Raw genomic sequence first — 24,636 nt, 5'->3', positions numbered from 1 at the left:
ATAATAGCGATAGTTTCGCGGGGCTCGGTGCACCGTTCTCCCCCTTCTACGTTGTCGCGAAAAATAGTAGGAGCGCGCCGATTACCGTGTTACACGGAGCATTTCAATTGTATTGAATTACCTCGCGTCTAATCGTTACGTTTCGGGATCACTCAGCATCGCATGTAAACCCGTCGCGAAAGGGATGGTGGAACCGAAGAGCGGGTCGTCGATCGGGGTTTCGTCTCCCCCTCGCGCGAGTGAGATACGTTCGTTTGATTTCGCAACTGCGTTTGATATCGTAACTATAATGATTTCAATCATAAATGAGTCACCGAGTCTCACTCGCAAACGCGCTGCCACTAATTGTTCCTATCTAGTGTTAAATACCGTTGAACATGTCACGGCTGCATTTAAGTAATTCCCATCGTTGCATACCACAGAAATGCTATTTTTAAGATAATTACGGTAAATAGTGATGGTCATTGACGGGTGCAAATAACGTACGTGTTGTTTTTAGCTGGAAAAAAATTATATTAAATTTATTATGATAAATGTGACGCATGTTTCAACGGTTTACTTAAATTTTCGTATTAATTTAACATAAGAATGAAAAAACATGTTAGAAATACAATATTAAATTAAACATTATTACAAAAATATATGTTCAGTAAAATTTATGTTTGGCATATTTGTTCAATAAAATTAACATTTATAATATGTTAAATTAACATGTACGTTTTGTTCATTTGGTTAAAAATGATAAATTATAGTTTAAAACTACATTATATGTTTATTTACTTACTCATTGTGTTATTTTAATAATCGAAAATGTTAAATGGTAATTAATAAACAAAATATTCAAAGAACACAATACATTATGTTAAATTAATAGTCGGATATTTCAAAAGCCTATTAATTAGGTAAATTATCACGCTGATATTATTAGATCGTGAAAGTTCTTGTATCAGTAAAACAAGAAGACGTTGAGAGATGTAAATTATCGCCTTTCTATGTCTTTTAAATTTGTTCCAGTTACATAGTAGATAATGATAAATATAAAACATATTTCAAGTGACGGCCTATACGTAAATAACTTTAATTCAATTTCTTACTTTCAATAGCAAAAAATGTGGATGCTTTTGACATTTGCTTTTATATGATAATAATCGCTGCAAATTCTTGAGAAAGAGGTAAACATTTATATCAAATTATGTATTTTATATTATTAATATGAAATATATACATTGATACTGTAATACAGATGTTGTAATATATTTTTTTATTTTGCACATTTTTCAGAAATTCAGTAAAGAAATATTTATTAAAAATATATATCACAAAAGATAAAAATTGTATCTTGCTTAAAATTTATTAATTAATTAAACTACACGCATTTTGATTTTATTTTTACATCATAATGTCTCTATATCTTATAATATCTCTATAACGTGGATTTTCATCATTTGATTAACTTGTGGTGAAACTCAACCTGATGTTTTATCTAATAGAAATTTACTCATGGAAAATTCCATTGAATAAAGCATCAGTCTAATTATAATTTAACCAGATAATAACAAATTTGATCTATATCTAAAAAAAGGAGGTTGCGTGAATTGACTTGTACAAGATTTCAAAATTTAGTTTAGTTTGGAAGCAATTTAAGAGACAAATATTAATAGAATAGTATAAAAATAAGTTTAAGTCCTAGTTTACTTAATCTCACTTTTGCTTTCACAGTATCATATTATCTTTACTGGTTAAACTGTTTAAAAGTATGCGTTCGTTGGTGAATGGTTCATCTGCACAAAAATCAATAAATGAATACATATATTATAATAATATATTTATTAATTAGATTATTATTTATATTTATTAATTATATATTTGTAATAGTATATTTTGATACTAATTAAGAGAGAATAAGAAACAGTAAGAAAAACAGAAGGAGAGACAGAGAAAAAGAGAGTAGAAATCTAATAACTTCCAGTGAAAAATATTTAACTTTTATTGTGAAAAAGGGATAAACTTAAATGTAAATCACAAAATCAAATACCTCCACGTGTACATAATATACTGAATTAAATATATTGTTTGCATTTATGCTGTTAGAACTTACCTAATTGGTACCATTCGTCCCTACGTCCCGTCTCCGCTCTAGCGGAGTTCAACGCGTAACGAATCGCGATTGGAATTACAAAACTCATTCAAAGTGGAGGTTCACCAGTCGCTGTAATAAAATTTTAACAATTAATGGACATTCCATTTTTAATTCTATCAAATTTATTTATTTCTTATCCATTACATCACTGGTTGATGGTATGTTTCATTTTTCGTATTTTTTATTATAAAGAAAGTCTCGAAAAAAATTGGGCATTTTTAATTCTTTAATTTTTCTTCTTAAATTTCTTATAATTTTTCTTGATATTATTATTGTTAAAAAACTCATTAAATTTTTTTTTTGTGAATTTCCAAATTTGCATAAAAAGATTCTTGCATGAGCACATATAAGAAATATTAAGTTCCTTTCTTTGATGACAAACATATGGATTCACATACGAAAATTATTAAAGCTTCCACTATCTCACCTTTTGATCGAAGAACACCGAGTGGATTAGGGGCATTCCTGCGGAAAGATACGCGGAAGTCTTCAGGAATATCCTTCACCCCTGGCGGTTTATAATTCTACAAACGAAAATCGAATGTTTTAAATATTTAAATAAATGAATAAAAAAATCTCTCATCTCTGGTATCTATAATATTATTTAATCGTAGCGTTGTGATTTTAATAAAACTCAACAAAGATAATGTACCCAGGTTCTGTCATTGGTTCTTTTTTGCTGGAATACTGATGCCTGGTATGATTCTGAAATCGTCCTTCGAGGCGAGCGCATCCTCAATAGTTATCACCGGTTTCCTCTCGAGTGTCTCGCTGTATTTGACCTCCACTAATTTTGCGGCTTCATTAGCCAGATTATGGGTCTTGGCAGCGATTACGCCGACCGGTTGACCGACATAGAGAATGTCTTTCTCCACAAACAACGCCTCGTCGTTTATCACTATCCTCTGCCCGGCGGGTGAGATGCGCAGAATCTTGCCAGGGACATCTTTGGCGCTATAGAACGCCACTACGCCCTTCATTGCGAGTGCCTTGCTCGCATCTATGCTCTCTATCTTGCCATTACCAATTTTCGTAAGTACGAAGGCACAGAAGACCTCTCCGGGATACGGTGGTAGATCGTTGCAATACTGAGCCTCGCCCGATGTCTGCTGGATAGCCTCCATCTTTACGATTGGCTTGTTCACTGGCCATACATTTCTGTCTGTCTCATAATCTTGTGTACCTAGTTTTTTTTAATTAATACAATTAGTTACACGTTTTCACAATTTTTAAAAATTAAACCAATTAAATCAGCAAACAATGTTTTTAAATGATACTTAAATATTTATTTTTTATTAGTATTTAATAATTTATTTGAAAAAAATAATATTTATTAAATGTTTAACGTTTATTTAATGTTTAATATTTAGGTTGCATTAATAAAGGTATTTGTAATAATAATTTTAAAAAAGTATTTATTTAATATATAAAAATTAATTTTTTGAAATATTAAAATAAATGTTTTTCTAAAATAAAAAATTTTAAACGTTCTCAGATACTAAAATATTTTTTAACATTGTGCTGTTTGGAAAAAAATACACGTTTTCCAAATTTTTTTATTATTTTAATATAGTATATCTGAATATTTTATTCCTACCTGAGGAGAGACCTCGACTTAATATCGGGCCTCCGCTGCGAAGTTTAGAATTCACGTCTTTCGGTTTGATACTCAACACATATTTATAGAATAATCCTTCGGCAAGCGTTTTACGGAATTCCGGCGAATAATCTGGCAGTACATGATCGGGTTGCAACTCATTATGTAACGTTTCCAAAGCTGTCTTTAACACTTTCTTGTCAAGGATAGATTTACCAACCAGCAGTTGCTCTGTATTTTTTGCGTGCAAGAAATCCTTATTGATGCCACCAAAGGTGATGTTGGGTTTCTCCAGCACCTTCTCTCAGTGAAATATTACAAACGGATGATATATTGTACGAATGATTAATGATAACACGTAACGTGAATAAATACATTCAAAGGATTTCGTTACCTTCCCGCCGCCGTCGAGTTTGAAGAGGAAGCCGGCGTTGATGTGAGCGTGGGCGTTCTGGGCTCTAGGCATGATCTTGTAGGATCTGTACTCGTAATCGTCGGACAATGCCGGTAGTACCACGCTGTAAATAATCTTGTGGCGCATGTCCGTTTTCAGAAAGTCCTGTAGCATTATGCTCTTCTTCGCGCCTGGCGTCTCGAGGATGTGAATTTGAGTGCCGGTGGTCTCCAGTATCAAAAACAGGTCGGAAGGGAACTCGTGGTGCGCGTGCTTGATCATCAGGTTGCCGGCTATGCTGCCCATATTGCGCACGGGCACGCTGGCGATCAGGTCGATGTGATGGGCTAGGTGATGCAGGTACTTGAATCCGTTCTCAGACGAGTACTTGCGGAAAGTCTCCATTGCCGTAGTGAGGGATATGTTTCCGCCCAGGGTCAAAGATTCGTTGGTCTTTTCTATGCGGCGCAAATCCGGGATGTCGTTTATGTCGATGCGGAAGTCGCTCTTGCCCGTCCGATAAACACCTGCGCAATTATATTCTCGTGTATTGCTCATTCATTGCGTATTTGCTCATTCAGTTTCGCGATGAAAAGTGTTGATATTATTTTATATTGATTACCGTTTGATTGAAATAATTTTGAAATATCTGAACTTTTATTTTAATACCCCATGTGTTTGTGCGGCCTCTGTTATTCAAGGAAAAAGCTTATTTATCAAATGGAAATAATAAATGTACGGGATGTTTCATGTCTGCGTATTATTTTTTTTTTAATGATACGTTTAACAGTTGATGTTAAAAATAGACGTTAAAAATGGAACACTTTGTTTTTATACATTTGATTACTAGAAATGTGTCAACATTTTAATTTGAAAAAATTTAGTATCATGAAATACATATTGATTTTTTCCAATAAAAAAAGCATTTGTTTAAATTTTTACAAAAAACATTAAAAGTTTGTTGCCGATAGTATGTTTTATCTATATGTTACAAATACTGTCTCAAGAAATCATGTTGTTATTTTCGGAAAGATTTTAATAGATTTGTAAAATCTATTTTTAAATTGCTGTATATATGTACTGTTTATTTTATTTTTTAGTATCAATTTGCTCTTAAATTGTGCAAATTGAAATCAATTTACCATGAGCTGTGTTTCCGCTGTGTAGTATATACGTTGCATCCGGGTTCTGCCGAAATATCGCGAATAGGTTTTCGATCGAGTAAACTTTATGAAACTTCGAGTCTGTTAATTTGATATCCAGCGTTTTGGTATTTCCGTCTGAGAGTTGTCCATTGACGCATTTGCTTTTGCACGGCATTCCGTTTTTTGGACAGGTTTTGACCTTATAGATCTCCTGTCAGGTGCATTATCGTGTATTCACGATTATTATACATTTTTTTAATGTGAGAATTTTTTATAATATTAATAAAATAATAACTACAACTGTGTACACAGAAAAGTTATTAAATTAATCTGCGTGAGATTAAAAATATGCGGAAGCTCGTATAAAGATAGAATTAAATTTACAATAATAAATCACCAAGAATATAAAACTGAGACTTTTATTAGGCGAAATAAAATAGTTTACGCGAGAGTATTTTATATACCTCAATATCACGAATGTCCTTTGCCAGTTGTGGGGTTGCATCGCTGGCAAATCCTTTAAACGCGTCCAAAATTGGGCGATAGCCTGTACATCGACAAATGTTACTACCGAAAGAATTTTCAATTTCTTGCATAGTCAATTTCTTGTTCTGCACAAGGCTGAAAATAATAAAATGCATGTATGTAAGTTATATTCATATCCTTATGTTATATTTAACTTATTAAATATAGAATCGTTCGTTTGTGTACGCATTACATTATATTTGATGCTAATTCATTCGCTAATCTTTTGCAAATTATTATATTTAGGCAGCTAATTTTAAAGTTATTGAAGCAATTTTTTTTGCAAAATGAGAATACTTTAATCTTATGCACATGTTTATACACTTTTATTTAAAAAAATTTAACTTTATAATATTTTATGCTTAAAAATAAAAAATATGGATATAAAAGAATGTTTTATTTAAAATTTATAACAAAAAGGGGCCAAAGTGGCCAAACTTTTTAAAAAGGGTGCCGCGTGAATATCTTTTGATCTGCGCGCCGTTTCATTGATTGTTAAAATTTTACCGATAAACTTTTTATTTTCATTAAAAGAACTTTTACAATACATTTCTAAGAGAGACTAAAAGATTTAAAAAATGTAAAAAAAGGCAATTGAATATTGTAATTTGTTAAACCAAAAATCTCTTTATGTGTTAAATTTTTCCTGTAATATTATTTTTATTATAACGTCAAGAGTTTCAAAAACCTTTTATACACCTGTATTATTTCTTTGTGATAATTTTAATTAATTTATGTTTACTATTTCCCCCTCCACACACACACACACACATACCTGTAAAGGTTCATTACCATGCCGGGAGAGCAGTATCCGCATTGCGAGCCATTTTTTCCAGCAAGCGCAGCTTGAATCGAGTGATAACCATCTCGTTTATTTCCTATACCTTCGATTGTGTGAATTGCCCATCTGCGAATTTGTGTACAGATACAAACATTTAAAATTATTATAATTTTCTAATAAAGTTAAAAGAAATACAATAAGTTAAAATAGAAGAAAGTTTAACTTGTCAAATGTTATTTTCTAAGTTTTTTTAGTCAATTACTTAGATAAAAATTGTTGAACAACGAATTGCATAAATCAAAATATAATGATGCATTAAAGAAACTTTTTCCAAATACAAGTAATTCGATAAATTTTCGGGTAGAATTTTGTCATTATAATGTTAGTACAGTATCATTAATATGTTACAATGTAATATTTCTTTTTCATTTTTAAATTCCAATTTTTATTTACGTATTGGTTTAAATAAAAAAAGAAAACCTTCGATTAATTAAATTAAATTATTCGAAGAATTCTTGTTTTTCTTTAAAAAATAAATATTTACAAATTAAGATATAAGTTATCGTGTTTACATCTTAAATTGTTTTTCTCAATAATGATCTTTCTTAAAATTATCTAAGTGATACTATTTAAACAGTTTTATTTTTTATCTTGATAAAATGTAGTTTTTTTATCTTATTTATAGATACATTTAATTTATTTTTGTGTAAATAATTTGAAGTTACATAATATAAATGTAATACTAGTCGTAAAAAGATAAATTCTTATCAATTTTTTTAAAGTAAAAAATTTGAGTGTAACTTTTAGATTGATTCACGCATACCCGTCGCAGATTAATATCGGTATGAGGCAAGAATTCACAGCCATTGTCTCGCCCTTGATTTCAACAGCCACTATACAGACGCCGCAGCCACCCTCGTGGCACATCGCTTTTGTACCGCGGAGTTTTGCGTGGTCGCGAATGTAGACATTGAGGGACGTGTCAGCCGGTATATTTCCCGATACTGGAAACGATATAAAGTTATAAAGTCTAAATGATCGTTACGATTTGTATACCACGGATACAATGCATAGACTTTGATTTTACGATATTTTAAAGGTCCACCGACTCATAATTAAATCTTTACAATTAAATGTTACAGCTTCCGTCGTCACAATTAAATTTTCATAACTGAATGTAATTGTTTCTGCTGATGTAACTACGTTTTGCTGCGTTATATAATTGTATTACGTGCTCACACAATTATATTTCGCGGTTTCCACCTTCGTGTAATTAGAATTATTTGTTTTACTATTTAACAGAAAATCGAAACTTTCTTTTCTTTTTAATTGTATTATGAAAATTTGGAAAGTACGTACTCGTATGCGGCGTTCCATTGATGGTAAATTTAATGGACTTTTCACCGTTCCTGCAAGAAGGCGCGGATTAGATAAATAGAAGTTTAATAATTGTTATCATTTAAAGAGAAGAATATGGCGGGATACACGACAGGATGTATAAGTTTTTTCTATTCATCACTTTTTTGGTTTACAATATAACAGTTTAAATAATTACATAATTACATATATAATAAATAAATTATTAATTAATTATTCATATAAATAATAATAGTTTACCTCACACATAATTGTTTATCTTATTATAATTTTAATTATAATGTATAACAAAAATACAAAACTGGTAAAGCCAATTACAGTACAAAGAAAAATAGTTCACCAGTTTGGTAATTTTTTTATATATATTCTGCATGCTTAATTTATTTGCCAATGTCTTGTGCAAAATTATATACATCCACATAAATGTATATAAACGTCTCATGTGATATGCACACAAAAACACTGTGCAAAGCACGAGGAGAGCACGTGTCGTGGCCGCACTACAAAGGAAAATGAGATAAATGACTCGGCGCATAATGTTTGAAAATCGAATATTTAGGGACAAATTACTCTAGAGCCGTCAATTTTTAACCAATCTTAATAAATTTTTTTTTTAAGAGAACTATTTGAATTCTTAACAAATTTCTTGAAGCCGATCTTCTAATTTTTTTACTAAATAAAACGTGAAAGCTGAAAACCCAAAAACCTTAATTTCTTAATAATCTTACATCCATAAAATCAAAACTGTTATGCTGATATCTTGTATATAACAGCAAATGTATGTACATCTGTGAACTTTAATAATAAACCACTATTAATATAATTAAAGATAGTCAGTTGCTGATTCTCAGTTAATATTAATTTTTAATAATTTCTATTAAAATTATTCCTCAGACAAGCCCTCGTTATTAGAACATATAACACATCTAACACCATCATAATTTTGACCGAGATTCTTGTGCGCGTTAGACTTGATTTTTTACTTATCTGCTTCCTACCCAAGATCGCTGGCGGTTGTGCTCATAGCTAAGAGATAGCCGGTACTTGCTGCTGCTAATCGAGAGATAGCCGGAAACGACGGGGGCACGTCTCCGATTAATTCCGATTGAGATGATCCAAAGGCTGATTCGGTTTAATATGGTACCGGACGGTGGTATCGAGTGACGTACGAGAGCGAACGTGTGTGATAGCCGACGAGTGCTTCGGGACACCTGCTGCAGTGTGTTCGGCGATCTTATCGCACTCTTGAATTTATAATCGCGTTGCAGAATAGTAATAGTTTCGCCGGACTCGGTGCACCGTTCTCTCCCGTCTACGTTATCGCAAAAAATAGTAGGAACGCGTTGATTACCGTGTCACACGGAGCATTTCAATTGTATTGAATCACTCCGCGTCTAATCATTACGTTTTTGGATCACTCAGCATCGCAGTGATCCAAACCCGTCGCGAAAGGGATCGTGGAAGGGCGGGTCGTCGATCGGGGTTTCGTCTCACCCTCGCGCGAAAGGGATATATACGTTCGTGCTTAACCCCTTAAACGTTGCAAACAATGCACACATTGTTTAGCTAAAAATAAATTACATTAAATTGAATACATGTGTCTCACGTTTCATTCAAATTTATGTAATAATTTAACATAGGAATGAAAAAACATGTTAAAAACGCACAATGTTATTAAATTAAACTGGAAGTTATGTCATTCTAAAAGGTCTTAAAGACATCTTTCAGCATGACACAGCCCAAAAATATTTGTAAGTCATTTTTAATACGTTTAATGATTTTTTATCACGGTGCTGTTTATAGATTGTATGCACAAAAAGAACGGTTTACTAAGTATCTAAAAATTTCGCTCGATACAAATTAAAAATTTTATATTAGATTTTATATTAGACAGTCCAACAAAATTGTTTTTTATTCTTAGCACAATTTTTAGATAATAATGTTAGCAAAACCGGTATTTTTCCGTATATATCTTATGCACTCTCTCTTTCTCTCTCTTTTATAGCATGTTTCCTTAAAAATACAATTTAAAAAATTAAATGTAACTCGGTGCTTTGTAGCGTCATATTTTCTGGATTGGTTGACAAGCAATAATTACACGCGCTGATTAATCTCGTTTGAACTGTTTATTTTTGGCACGTGTTACAAGATAAATATACGCGTTTAAGAAAACTCGAAAGGAGAGGCTCAAACTTGTTTAATTAACATTTTCACGATGATTAGCGGCGCTTCTACGCGCATTTCTTCGTGGTACGTGCGCGTATCGCGAATATGGTTCCCTCTCAGTTAACTCCTGCCATTTCACCGGATAGGCTAATCGGTTGCCCTTATTCCACGTGTAGAGCTCCTGAAACAAAACGGGTGAAGTCAGACGCGAAACTCGGTAGAATGGTGAAAGGCATCGGTTAAACGCGTACCTTAGTTTTATGATTATAACTGACTGCCGTGGTTTTGTGATACGGGTTCGTAAACGACAAGTTTACATCCAGCGTCGTATTTTTGTAGAGATCGAAGGCGAATCTAAGAAATCCAGTAATCATGGGTGATGATAATAATTTTTAAATCAACAGAAAGTAATACAAATATAAAACGTAGAAATTTCCCATCTATTCGTATACTTATATCTCTATTTTGAATAATAATTATAAGGCATAATGTATAATATACATAGTGAAAATATACATAGTAAAATACATAGTAATATACATAGTAAAAATAGTTTCCTGCAAAAATTAAAACAAGTCCATTTTTTAATCTGTATTATGATGTGAACAACGTCACTTCATGAATAATTTTGTTTCTGCGACAGAACACGGAAAAGATACATAAATATAAATAATATAAATAAATAATAGTAGTATAATATAAAATTTTCACAAAAACCAAACAAGTCTAGAAGTTTTTTTTAAATAAGTCCTTACAAAATATTATTTAAAACTTAAAGCTTTGCCCTTATATTCTATTATGGAGACAAATTTGAAGGAAAATTACTATATTTAAATAAAGAAAAGTATAAAAGAATGTTTTTGTTAAAAATAGTTTGTGAAATTGGTAAATAAAAATAAGAAAAGTTATTTTACTTTATACTTTAAATAATATTGACTTCTTTAATATTAATATTATTATTTTATAAAAAGTAAAATATTATAAGATTAACAAATATCCCAAGAAACAAGCCCAGAGTTTCTTTTAAGAGGGATTTTTTATAAATTCTACAAATATTAATTAAAGCCTATAACTTTCATATTCATACAATAAACAATTTAAAGATAAGAATTTTTTTGTTTTCTGAAAATGCAACTTTTCGAATTTGTTTTTATTCTTGTAGGAAACTCTTTAAAACATCAAAAATCATCCAAGTAGCAATTTCCACGGTATATTCGTGCCTTATGGGATCGCAGCTTTAAGGGCAATTTGTCATTCGCGTTACCGTATCTCCATGGTGTCGTCCGTGACGCTGCGTATAGCGTAAAGCACGCCTCCCGCGATAAACATCTCTCCGAATTGACGGTGATCGATACTGATGTTCCACGCGTACTGAATAATCATCTTGCTGGGGTCCATTTTTACCACCACTGTATTTTTACCGTTACAATTGGGCGCCAATGGATAAATGACCCACAAACCTGCAGAAACGCCGCACTGTTACGCGTCGCTATATTTCACGCTGTTACGTTTTATACAATTTATCCTTCATTTGTAACATTCAATTTTGCGCGGGTGAAAATACACTGAATATTTCATTCAATTATTCTTCTTTAATTTCTAATGAGTGCGATATATTTTCCCAGTCGCGTTTCCGCTTTACCGTTCTCGTCTACGTTGAAATCCGTGTAGGTGAAATTGCGCGCGTAGAGATAGTTCTGGCCGTAGACGTCCAGGCACGGGAGCGGCATCTCGCAATTGGCGACGCTGCACTGCCGGGAATCCGAGGACGTGATGAGATCGTATCGGAGGACCGACGATCGATTAACAGGATTGTAGAAAAACGACTTTTCGTAAACTACGTGTCCATTACCCTGAAAGAGAGAGAATGTCGACCGCGAACTCAATTCTCATTCCAAGCTCCTCCCTCGGTAGAGGTTTAGAAAATCAACATTTTTTAAAGAAAATATATGTGTGCTCTTATTTTAACATTATTTTACCGTTACTTAAAATATTTTTTTCAGAAATCATGCAACTGTAATTATTCCGATAGAACAATTTTTATTAAATTGTATGACGAAATCTTTCAAAATAAAATATATCGTATATTTACAATAATAAATGTAGAAAAATATTGACCTCTTGTAAAATATTAATAATTGTTTGTGCAATTAATTTCGAAATTATATTTCGGCAAAGCTATGACGAATTATCTTAATAGTATATTTGCAAAATTATATTTAGAAAGAAATTGTTTAATAATTTTAATTGTGTAAGAAAAAATATTTTTTAATTATGTATAAAACATTTAATTAAATTCATATATATATATGGCTATAAAAAAACACAATTATTTCTTTTGTAGTATAATGTTGAAATATTGTAACATGAAATATATTCAATATTGATAAAATTGTAAGTAAAGAATCAAACATGGCTTTTTAAATAATTATAGAATATTTATACCTTAAATTTGAATTTGACTAATTTTTGACAAAATTTACTTGGAAATTTTACCTCGACAAAATTATATCATCTTAGTTCTATTGTTGAGAAAATTTTCGTCAATTCATGATTATTGTGCAAGATTTGCACAATACGTCTATCCGGGGTAATGGGGTATCTCGCTGTCTGTTATTCTTAAGCTGCCGACCTGGAAAGGATGAAGCAATTCTATCCGGTGAGCTCCCGAATTGTTCTTGAAATGCTCCTTCGATTTGTATTCGTAGATGTTGGATGTCTCGTTGTGGCGAGTGACCCAAAGTTTGTCGGACATGATGTCGTTACTCGAGGACGCGTCGTGCATCCAACTTCCGTAAGGATCGTCCATGTTCCCTTTCAGCACGGGTTTTCCTATAGCCTCTATAAAACCCTCTGCGAATTCACCACAACGTCGGTTATTAATACTTTCGAGTTTCGAAGTCAAAAAGGCTTGTTTTTTTTTTAGCCCGTGATACCACGGGCACTCGTGTTTGACGAGAAAGTGCTACCGGTTCGTTAATTGCGTAAACTTCCGCGATACTCTGCAGCCCTTCAGTTATTAATACACGGTTCTCTGTCGTGTACTTGACTTGCTTCTGAGCACGCGCTCGCACGAAGGCAGATAAATTAAAAGTTAAATCGAAAAGAGATCCCCATTCGTGTCATGTAAAATTAATTGAAACATACTTTAAACGAATATCTTAGATATTAAATGTTAAACATATTTTCGTAATCTTTAACAATATTAAATACTAACTTAAATACTTTTATTCCAACAAGCTCTTGATTTCCATTTCTTTTGTGTATGATATTATACTAATATTTTAGATTTAGATAGATATATTCCAAATAAAATATCGCTTTGATAGAAAAACATTTATAAAATTATATAAAATTAAATTTGAAAAAAATTGTTCAATAATTGAGAAAAAATATCTTAACTGCGTTATGTTTAAAACATTTATTAAAAAATTAGACTCAAATCCATATATATGTTTGTAAAAGTGCACAATTGATCCTAAATTATAATATAGAAATATTACAACGTAAAGTATTACACACTCAGTATGAGAAAATTTTAAAGAAAGAATCAAACAATTAAAAAATATATTTATAAAACACTTATGCCTTTGAAAGTCTAATTTTTGACAAATTTGAAAATTTTCTTCTGACATAAATGCTATTATGACGAATCGTCTTAATTATTTTTGTGCAATACTTTCCCAAGTTTTCTGTCGAGGCAGCGAGAGGATACTCTTTCCGTTTTACAATATTTCTTTTTATTTCTTCACCGATTAACAAAAGTTCTCTTTTCATTCATACAATATTGAAGCTTATATCAGGAAATGCATAGTACGTTACATTGCGGCTTTGCACCTCTACTTCCTGGAATTAATTGATCTACCTAGCGCAAGAACGCTGTTGGAATACATTAGTTAGAATTGATTAAACGTACCGGCTAACCGCGGCGGCGGCCGCGTAATATTAATATCGCTCAACGGCTGAACGTGCACGTTCATTGTGTCTGTGTACGTGCACTTAGGGCACGTCGCGCAGGTTTCTTGTGGAGGGATGCATGATTCTTGCTCCTCATCGACGCTCATGGGCATGGGATGGCCGTATGTTACGTGCTCCTCCTTCCATAACTTGTGTTTATCGATGTCCTTTGTGTCTAACATTAATTAGAAAAAGCAAAACTTTTGATAGCTTGTTTCTTAAAGAGGGAGGGCCGTTAGGATTAATCTTAGAAGGAATTATGTCGAGAGAGAAGTTAAATTTTCCGTCTGAGGAAATCTTCAGAAACTACGATGGATGTAGAAGTGAGAGACGTGCTTTCCATTTACCAAAATTTCTGTAATAATACACTTACTACCTTGTTTTACTTAAATCAGAAATAGCAAGCTTGCCTGGAAATGTTTCGCTACACTAGATAATGCAGAAGCAACGCACTTCCACCTCCGACTTGGAGTTTTACTCCTACACGTTGCAATTAATTAGTCAAATTCAGTAATGGGTCGTCATAATTCTGTTAGCGTGGGGCACAAAATACGAGGTATATAATAGGAGATAAAACGAACCGTCTACTATAAAGGAACCCTTGACAGTGTCGAAATCGTTTCTTGCCACGCAGTGGTAAGTCCCGTGATCCGATGAAGTCACCCTCGCGATCCTCAACTTCATCTTCAGCTTTTCAGAATAGTTTGAGTATTGTAAGACACCTCATTTGTTGCTAACGTTTAGCAGGAACAATTTATTATCGGGATACATAATGAAATCAAATTCGTCAAAATAAAATGAGAAAAAGAGAACCGCGATATAACGTGAAAAGCGATGTAACATGCGTCGCTTGTGGCGAAAATAAAAATCGGAGTATAAGTCGAATGTGAAGGAAGAATGATAGAAGCGTGAACAAAACTTCACAAAAATGATTTTGACAAATTGATATATATATATATATATATTATATAAAAAATGAATTATTGACACATAATTAATTTTACATTAAAATGTAACAAATTGTTAAAATTGTAACATCGTAAACGTTTTCGATTTCAATTGTTCAATGCACAGAAAGAACAATCTTCTACTAGTTTTTCTATGGCTGTCCTAGTGGACTGCACGCACTTATGGCGTCCGGCGTCATCCTACGAGTGCACACGGGATACTTTCTTCTTTTGTTATAAAAACGTCTTTTGTATTACGGATGTATACTATATAACTAACGAATGATTACGAGTGTTAACTATTAAATATTCTTTATATCAACCGTGATTTATCTGTCGCTCTGCCTATATCCTTCCGTTAGTCAAGACACTAAAGATGATGCAAAAAAGTTTTGACATTCTAACAAGTTTATACATTATTATTAATTATTTAGTTTCTACATTAAACATAATTATTTTAAGGATCTAACATCATTATTTTCAAATATCTATTCAGCAATCTTTCTTTCCGTAGGAAATGTTTTAAAAACTAAATGGTTCTTTTACATTTCGTAATTTATGCTACCTAGAAATTTGGTTTACGCTTTTGTCATTCTCCTCTCACATTCGACTTACGATTAGAAATGTACGATTTATACAATTATACATCGTAATCTTCTTGAAGAATCGTAGTGAGTATAATATATATCATATTGCAATTTTTATCTTACACTTTGAATTGTGCGTAATTGTGTATCATAAATTCAAGTTTGAATCACATATTACTTTATATTATATTATCGCAAATACCATTTTGAATTACGTGTAGTTTTATAAAATAAACAATTATATTGGTTTTTTATTACGCTTTTGTCGAACCGCTTGCGGTAAAACGGTAAAACAATAATATAAAATATTGTAAAAAAATTGTATAATATTTTATATTATTGTTAAATAATTATAATAAATAATACAACATTCAAAATTAATTAAATTAGAAAAAGTAAAAATTAAATTTATAAACATATACAAATATTTATTTACAATATAAAAGAAATGCATACATTTCTTTCATTTTTTATCTAAATAAAAATTTGTATATCCATAATAATTTCATACTCTGGGATAAATTTTTGACCGTTTTTCTCATAGTTAAACAACTTAATATTTTAGTTAGTGCCACTTAATTAAAAATTATCTTTGCGTAACCGATGGATACCAACGGAACTAATTGAAAGATTTGAGTAGTATAACTTAAAAATCTTTCAAACAATGTGCATTTATAACATTTAAATCATGTAAAAATACATTTTAGAAATTTTCTACATAAATGTTTAATGAATAAAATTACTTAATATTACAAGTTCCATGAAGTAATTTTTTGGCCATTGATTTGATGGCTTAATTTTTTAGTCATATTTATAAGTTGAAATAAGATTGCACATGCGATTTCACTTTTGATAAAAATCCAATTGTATGTTGTAATTCAAGAAAAAGAAATCGCGATAAATTTCGTGGTAAATTGCAAAATCGTACATCTCTACTTGTGCTCCAATTTTATTTTTACCAGAATGATTCGGCGGAATTACCGGGTTTAACGGGTTACCTTGTAATTGTCGCGCCTGTCGTAAACCTCCATTTTGTACTTATCCGACATTCTCAGGCGACGGCCGTCACTGCGTTCCCAGTATACCGCCGGCTCGGGAAAGCCTTCCACCTCACATTCCAATGTCGCTGGATTTTGGTTTTGCACGCGTACCACTTGGTTGCGTATACGAATAAACGGCGGAACTGGAACGCGATCGATTATCAATTTTACCCACATCTGTGCCTATCGATTCGAGCAAAACTGGTTCTCTCTTTCGGGTAGAGTTATTTTAATAATATCAAAACCCAGAAGATATTTCTACCTCGTGTTACTTTCCGGTTGTACACGAAATTTTCCAAAATTTGCAAAAGTACGCTTATTGTCGATACCTTACATCACAAATGAACAACATGAAGACAATACATTAAAACTAATATAAAAATATTTAGTACGTTAATATTTAAAATAATATGAAAAAAATGTATTTTACATATAATGTCTGCAAATTTGAAACTAAAAAATAAAGATACAATAATAATATCAACGATAGACTAACATTTTATAAAAATTATATATATAATAGAAGAGAAAGTAGTATTATGAATGTTGTAAATATTACGATCACTGGTAGTTACGTTATTAAATCAAGAATTCTGGTGATTACATACTTATGGAATCATTTCTACCTGCAATTATGCAGTGACGTTAACGTATGTTATAGAATAACCGACGTTTTGAAATTTTTTTAAGGTATATTTCAGCGTTGCAGATTACACATACATTTTCATTCTTTTTAAACTTGGACTCATATTACATGATTATATATATATCCTTAAGTGTTTTTTGTTATTTAACATTTCATTCAATTATACACATTTTAAGTTATACGAGTTAAACAATAAAATGGAATTTTGTTAATCTAGTCCCATAAGCATACGTGGCTCCTTTTTCTAAATTATCCGAGTAATTATTCGATAAATTGAATGTAGTTCTACTGCAAATCTATAATTTGTATTGTAAATCAACAATACTGTAGTATGTGTGGAAGATCTATGTGTACGTACTTACATTTGCATATGCTTGCAATATTTTTTTTTATTTTGATTACATATATAATTTTATAACGAAACGTTTTTTTAAACAAAATTAATTTTTTAATTTATTTTGGAGGAGCCACATTACCACTCTTTTTTTCGATTCATATTTTATAATTTTAAATTGATTAAAACGTATTGGCGAATAGAAATGTTAAGTTTTCAAGTCAAAATATTGATTATTAACCAAAGTTATTGTACAATGTAAATGAAGAGCCATAATACCTTTTCTCTACCATTATATATATTAGACATTTATATGTTGTTTTTTTTTCTTTTAATTTTTCTTTTAATTTAACTCGTAAATCTTTGAGGTATACTCTTTCAAAATTGTCACTTTTAACTTTATTCTTTATTTGATAATTTTATTTTTCAAAATACTGTATTATCAAAAATTTAAGAAAAAAAAATCTCTTTCTTAATGAAAATTGAAAAGTGCTTACATTTGACTTGAAGCTTGAACTTCTTGTACTGTGCCGGAGGTATTCCGTTATCAGCGTTGCACACGTACTCGCCCATGTGTTCCCGGGTTACCTTGCTGATGTTGAACGTATGGCCCGTAATAGAGCTCACTAGAGTCGCAAGATTTATAGGAATGGTTCGTTAATCCCGCTCTATCCCGCTCGCTACTTATTACTGAATTAAAGAGTCCGTTATACCATGCCAGGGGCCCATGGGTATCATGGAACCGTCTATTTTGGTCCATTGTATAACCGGCTGCGGTTTTCCACTCGCGGCGCATCTCAGCCGTATGTTACTTCTTTCTTTCACCGAAATCACGCCGCTTGCATTTAACGACGGTGCAATCTCTGAAAAGCACCCCGATTTTCCACGATTGTAAAATCTTTCATAAAAAGGTGCAGATGTCGGAGATTACGAAATTACGATAGACAACGTAACGAAGGGATTAAATTCGTAATCGTATCAAATAATATGTTAAAACAATATAAAATATATTTTTACTATTACAGATTTAACAACTCGCGTAAAGAGGGGGAAAAGAAACAAGGAATTTGTTGAAACAATAAAGATAGTCCTTACCTACAATGGATGGCGGTATCAATATGTCATTCTCATTCTTGTAATCGTTCAAGTTTATCTTGTATGCCTGTATACCTGGCTTGCCATCCTTTCCCGCCGCTCCTGAATGACCAGGCGGACCTATGTCTCCTGAAACATGAACGAGTTGATTTGTGAAATAAACGAGATGAAGGAATCATGGTGACGTTACCTACCGCGAGGTCCTGGTGGTCCTTGGGGCCCCATTTGCCCTGGTCTTCCTAAATAAACATGAAATATCAGTTGTTTATCCTTTTACGAGACGTTAGAACCTACGCCTCAATTGTGTACAGAAAGAATGATTTCGTTAAAGTATCTAAAAATTTATTACAGGTGATTATTGAAATTGAAAATAATTTTGTTTGATTATTAAAATAATTATGTAGAAGGCTCAAAAATTGTCAGTTGCGCCAGATTGCTAAAACCTTTTGCAATCAATATGTCACGCATTATGCTAAAACTTCTTTCATAATTATTTTAATATTCCAATAAAATTTTACATTATTTTCAGATTTGTATAATGTATATATAGAAAAATTTTTAGATACTTAAAAAAAGTTTTTTTTGTATATGCTTACGATATGTAATTTACAATATAATTAAAAAGTAATAACATTAATGTAAAAACAAAGAACTTACAAAGTTAAATCTTTAATTTAGAAAATCATGGAAAAAATTTAATTTAGTGAACTAAGAGATTAGATTTTTCTCACGGCCATAATAATTAAAATACATTTTTTTTTTAATTATAACAAAATTACGATGCATTTTTTAAATGAGAATTTTTATTTTTAGCATTCTTTCGTCACATCAAAACTTTGCGTAATACCGTAATATATAATACCAAGTAATTCGACATTCATACGTACCGTCCGTTCCGTTTCTTCCAGGCGCTCCAGGTAATCCGTTCGTACCTGGTTTACCGTTACTCCCGGGTACGCCATCCAAACCACTTCTACCGGGAATACCGTCCAAACCGGGCTCACCCGGTATCCCGTCCCTCCCGTCGAAGCCCGGTGGCCCGATGTCGCCCTTGGGCCCTCTGGGACCGGGATGACCGGGAGGTCCCTTCGGGCCCTCCACTCCCGGGACACCCGGCAAACCCGGTTCACCTGGCGGACCCGGATCTCCGGGTGCACCGGGAAGGCCCGGTGGACAATACTTCGCGGACGAACGGCAAAAATTTTCTATCGCGTCGAACTGAAACGCAAGTGAGTAGATACAGAGAATGCTCGATTCAATAGAAAAAAAGAGTATCATAATATATTCTAATTAATGCAATTATAAAAAACAATATATATATAATTTTTTTAAAAAAATTAATAAGTTATGTATTGTAATTGAAGGGTTTCCTACAAAAACAAAACCATTCTTTAAAAACTAACAATAAGTTAGCGCCAATTAATTTTCAGTAGAAGAGAAGATGGTATGGGTCTTGTAATTTGAAAAATTTTGTATACAAATAAAAAACGAAAATTATTGCTTTAAACAATATTTCCTTCATCTTTTACCATTATTATTTATAAAAGAAAGATAAACCTAAAGTATTAGTGAAATAAATAGCCAATAAATATAAAATTACAGCGCATTAAATTAAGTGATAAATTTGATCAATTAAAAATATCTTATTTTTACTCGATCGTTTTCAAAAAGCGATGGCAAACCATCGAGAGTATCTTGCCATGAAAATCCCTTTAATCAGACTGTATCGGAATCGGTATTTAAACTCGGGGTTCCCGTACATCTGTGTAAATTGTAAAAGCGCTCAGAGACACGATGAGGGGTCACCATCAATATAAATCCTGATCCTCCAGATCGAGGGTAACTCCACGATACTCATAAAAAAGCGAAATGTTATAAAACTCAATAAGGATAAAACGTTTTAAAGCTGATGTTATTATTATTATATAAAATTGCCACAAGAATCAAACAAGATGCCTTCTATGTTTTCTTTTCTTTTAAATGGGTTCTCAAAATATTAATTAAAGTCTACAACTTTGCTCTTATACTATATATGTCCATAAGAAAATTATCATATCTATACAAATGCTTTAAATTTAATAATAATAAATTTAATAAATGGTTTAAAGATAAAAAATTCTCATTTCTTAAAAATTTAACTTTTTAAATTGTTTAGTTTTCGTAAGACACCCTTCAATTTTATTACGATATAATATAATAACAATCATTTAAAGATTACAATATAATTATTTTAAATAATATCTTCTTTCAACAGTTAAAAAATTATATTAAGAAGAGATGAAAGTGTTACTTTTATTCTATCTCTACGTACTGAAACTTTTGTTAAACTTCTAATAATACAAACATATTTTTTTAATACTTTTCGATAAATTTATAGTAAATTAATATAAACGTTTTTATATATTAAAATAACACTAAGAAATTATTATTTTAAAAACTTTCAATAATTTATTTTAGTAACATAAATCTTTTCTTTTTATTTCCAAATAAAATATAGTTAGAAATAATTTAATTTCCAAACATTATAATTTCTTATTTTTAAAAATATTGTTATTCTTTGCAATATCTTTTTCTTTTAAGTAATAAAAATTATTTTATTAAATAATAAAATAGATTTTTCTTGAAAAAACTGTAAAAATTATCTTTGGGTATAAAGTGTATACAAGATGTATTATACCTGTTTAATCTCATTCCAACATTTATTGAGTATAATAATGTTTCGAAAACAAGAATATTCTTTTATCTGTATAATACGTGGACTTAAAAACTGAAATCTTTCTGTGCTACATTAAAATAACTAAAATTGTAGTCATTGTTATTATATTCAAATATTTTCATGACCTAATTCTCTACAGACATCTTAAAGTTCTTAAATTTCTCAGCTATTCTTTTTCGTACTTTTCGCATATAACGATACATTTAAAATATTAAAAATAAAAATGAATGATAATAAAATGTTGAAATAAAGAATTTCTACAGATATTTTTATATAAAGTTGGAAGTAAGAAGTCTTAAGCGATACTTTTAGTTTTCTTTTCGGATCTAATTTTCGTTCCGTAACAATCAAAATACAATATTATAACACGTCGATATTTTTGCCACGTAAGTTATTGTACGTATTTTAACAAAGTTATTTTAGCATCATTATTTTAAGGGAAAATAGGTGTAACGGGTACTTAGCTATCTCGAAGTATCTTTTACATACGCAATGTTCTATATAGATAGACGGAAAACTCGTCGCGGAACATCGTGACAACACTCGGCAAGTTTGAGGAGGGTATTCACGGGGATGTATCGCGAAACAGGTAACTAGTTCTAACAATCACAGAGAAACTGACTTGTATTCGTGTGTCGGCGTTCAACCAGACCCAGTCCTGACCTCCGACCACCGTCGGCGAGGACGCGGAGCCGGATACCATCGGGGAGCCCTCAGTTACCTTCTTCGTACTCTGTATCTCCTTGTCATCTCGAATCTGCAACCGAGCGGCCGGGGCAATCCCGCGATATTAAGGCGAAGATCTTAGATATCCTCAAGAAATTAAATTGGGGATCGTCAAAGCCCCCGGGCTCTCACGAGATCTCGGAAAATTAAACGCCGGGGAATTAAGAAAAAAAAAAAAGAAACGAAATTTCTCTCGTCTCCCGCAAAATTCCTGACTTCCTTCCTTTTCTTTTCGTATTTGTCTTTCTCCATTTCGCGTAATTGACATGCAACTGCGTAAAGCTCCGCTTTACGCTATACGCCTTCTATTTCCCATTGCGAGGGGATTTCGAATTTCCACAAAGTCGCTTCTCCTTCTTCATTCAACACTAGAAGCGCCGAGCGATCATTATTGACCCGTTTCTACCTTTTATTTAAATTTACTGTTCTATTTCTTTTGTGTTGAAAATGGGACTCCAACTTTTTTTTTTCACTTTTCCTCAATTGCCTTTATATTCTGATGAAATATTCGGTTTCAAATTTTTTTTTTCACAAAAATTCATTCCCTTGATATTTTAATAAGTAAAAAAAAAGGTGTTGGCGCTTCTAGCGTCGGAATTTCGTCTTTCTCCAGAATTGGATCTCCGTCGATTTCTTCGACTCTCGAGAACATTTTCTCTAAGGTGTTTTTACACATACCCGACTGGCTATATCCGAAACGGCGTTGTCCTCGGCGGTCGGCAGCGCGCTGCTGCGTCTTCGGCGCGGAATTGCCGCGGCCTCCGGCGGGTACTCGCTTTTTACCCGGCGAAGATCACTCTCCACGCTCGCGACGTACTTATACAGATAGGCGGACGTGAAAAACTGAATGATAAATTGCAGCAAAACGAGAGCGAGCAACACGCGCGGCTGTAGCATCCAGCGCTGCACCAGTAATGCACTCTTGCTGTTCATGTCGACGTGTTCAGCTTCGCTCTCCTGTGAAAAGTCGCGCGTCTGAAAAAAGCCGTTTCCGCGCATCGCGACGAATTTAATTAAAAAAAAAGCTTAACAAGTGAATAATAAAAATCCTAGACTCTAATGAAGACGGACGAACGGGAAGACGGCGGTGCCTTTGAAATTTCATCCTAAAAAAAAAAATCGTGTACTACTGGATCGCCTCCAATAGTCGAAAACCACTAATCCCGCAATATCGCGATCGTCGTTTTGCGGTTTACACAAATGTTGCGGGCGATAAACACGCCGGCGTGTATATTAGCGCGAAGACGCGGCGGCGCGCGGCAGAACGCAACTATTTCAATTTAATGTCTCTGGCACGCCGCCGCCGCCGCCGCCGCCGTCGCGAGAGGAGAGATCGAGAGAATCCGGGGGAAGGGGGGAGAAGAGAAGCGCATCATAGATCTGTGTCGTCTGATTGGTTGCTATCAAGCGGAATTGACTGTGCATTAAACTTCCGCAGCATCCGCGCGCGCTTCCGTCTCTCCTACGTCTCCTTTCGTCGCTCTCCCGTTCGCCGCGGCGCCGATTTATCATTATCATCATCGTCTCTCCCTCTCTCAATGCTAGTGCAGTTGTCATTTTCCGTCGGAAAAAAAAAGAAAAAAAAAACAAAACGCTTTCCCGACCGCGCATTTCTCCGCGGCACTCACCGAAAGAAAGGATCTACTTACAGCTTGTTCTAAAACTCTTTTTTTTTTCTTTTTTAACTTTACTTCACACGCGTAGCGCGACACGCACGCGACCCTTTTCTTCTTCCTTTTTCTTCTTTTCCTTTCTTTATCCTCGACGCGCGCGAGGAGAACGCTCGCGGGCACGTTGCCGACGATGAGCGCAGTTTACACGGCGGTTTGCGGTGTCCGTCTCTCTGTCCTAATGTAAACTAATATATAAACTGTGCGAGAGAGCCGGGTGCCGTCGTCGGCCCGGCTCCCGACGAGACGCATGCGTGATCATTTCTCTGTGGTGTGCATTACACCGCGGCCAATTGTCATACGTTGCACGTGTGCGACGACGTGCGTGTGCGCGCCGACGACAACGATGATGACGACGACGACGGGTGCGGGGTGAACCGCGCGTTCGTGAATGCACGCTCCGTTTTGTCCGGACGCCACAATCACACCCGAGCGCGTGTCAATGGGACGCGCGTTCCAGTCTTAATTAAAAAAAAAAAAAGAAAAAAGAGGGAGAAGAGAAAAAAATCGATTTCACGCTGCTACAGTTGCAGCCCTGTACAGTCGTCTCTCTTTTGCGCGCGACGCTTCGTTATTCGCAGCATTCGCTCGCGCCCGCGGCGATGAATTACCGCTCGACAGTAGTTAAATCGGAACTTCACGCCTGGTAGAGATGTATAGATTTCCAATGAATCGCATAATTATTATTCCGTATGCATCATGTAAATTGTAACTCAGTGGGGCGAAAACGAGAGAGAGAGAGAGAGAGAGAGAGAGAGAGAGAGAGAGAGAGAGAGAGAGAGAGAGAAAGAGA

General features: G+C 33.3%; 2 protein-coding genes across 6 annotated transcripts; both read right to left on the bottom strand.

The window, feature by feature from the left end:
• Nucleotides 1-1,337: 1,337 nt before the first annotated feature.
• Nucleotides 1,338-9,941, bottom strand: LOC105830547 (indole-3-acetaldehyde oxidase-like). Its single transcript, XM_036290084.1, has 12 exons — nucleotides 8,958-9,941; nucleotides 7,942-7,991; nucleotides 7,406-7,586; nucleotides 6,577-6,708; nucleotides 5,741-5,897; nucleotides 5,274-5,487; nucleotides 4,132-4,658; nucleotides 3,738-4,035; nucleotides 2,793-3,323; nucleotides 2,568-2,664; nucleotides 2,099-2,209; nucleotides 1,338-1,781 (listed from the first exon to the last, which is right to left on the bottom strand). Exons 1-9 carry the CDS (start codon nucleotides 8,981-8,983, stop codon nucleotides 2,803-2,805), a joined length of 2,106 nt encoding a protein of 701 aa, XP_036145977.1. The 5' UTR covers nucleotides 8,984-9,941; the 3' UTR covers nucleotides 1,338-1,781; nucleotides 2,099-2,209; nucleotides 2,568-2,664; nucleotides 2,793-2,802.
• A 125-nt stretch (nucleotides 9,942-10,066) lies between these two features.
• LOC105830548 lies at nucleotides 10,067-24,582 on the bottom strand. 5 transcript variants are annotated; one of them, XM_012669931.3, is made up of 16 exons: nucleotides 23,823-24,582; nucleotides 22,852-23,130; nucleotides 22,070-22,204; nucleotides 19,619-19,949; nucleotides 18,926-18,970; nucleotides 18,732-18,860; nucleotides 18,350-18,499; nucleotides 18,134-18,262; nucleotides 16,615-16,799; nucleotides 14,664-14,772; nucleotides 14,042-14,257; nucleotides 12,758-12,978; nucleotides 11,768-11,978; nucleotides 11,390-11,585; nucleotides 10,377-10,479; nucleotides 10,067-10,306 (listed from the first exon to the last, which is right to left on the bottom strand). In XM_012669931.3, exons 2-16 carry the CDS (start codon nucleotides 23,104-23,106, stop codon nucleotides 10,157-10,159), a joined length of 2,565 nt encoding a protein of 854 aa, XP_012525385.1. In that variant the 5' UTR covers nucleotides 23,107-23,130; nucleotides 23,823-24,582; the 3' UTR covers nucleotides 10,067-10,156. The 5 variants fall into 5 exon arrangements, with proteins under 5 accessions (XP_012525385.1, XP_036145973.1, XP_036145972.1 ...); XM_036290080.1 differs by having other exon boundaries at nucleotides 10,071-10,306; nucleotides 23,229-24,582; XM_036290079.1 differs by having other exon boundaries at nucleotides 10,071-10,306; nucleotides 22,852-23,148; nucleotides 23,249-24,582.
• Between the last annotated feature and the right edge of the window lie 54 nt (nucleotides 24,583-24,636).

Source organism: Monomorium pharaonis, chromosome 7 (genome assembly GCF_013373865.1).
Source record: "Monomorium pharaonis isolate MP-MQ-018 chromosome 7, ASM1337386v2, whole genome shotgun sequence".
Taxonomy (NCBI): Eukaryota; Metazoa; Arthropoda; class Insecta; order Hymenoptera; family Formicidae; genus Monomorium; species Monomorium pharaonis.
The sequence above is the reverse complement of the archived record's forward strand: the minus strand, read 5'-3'. Positions and strand labels throughout refer to the sequence as shown.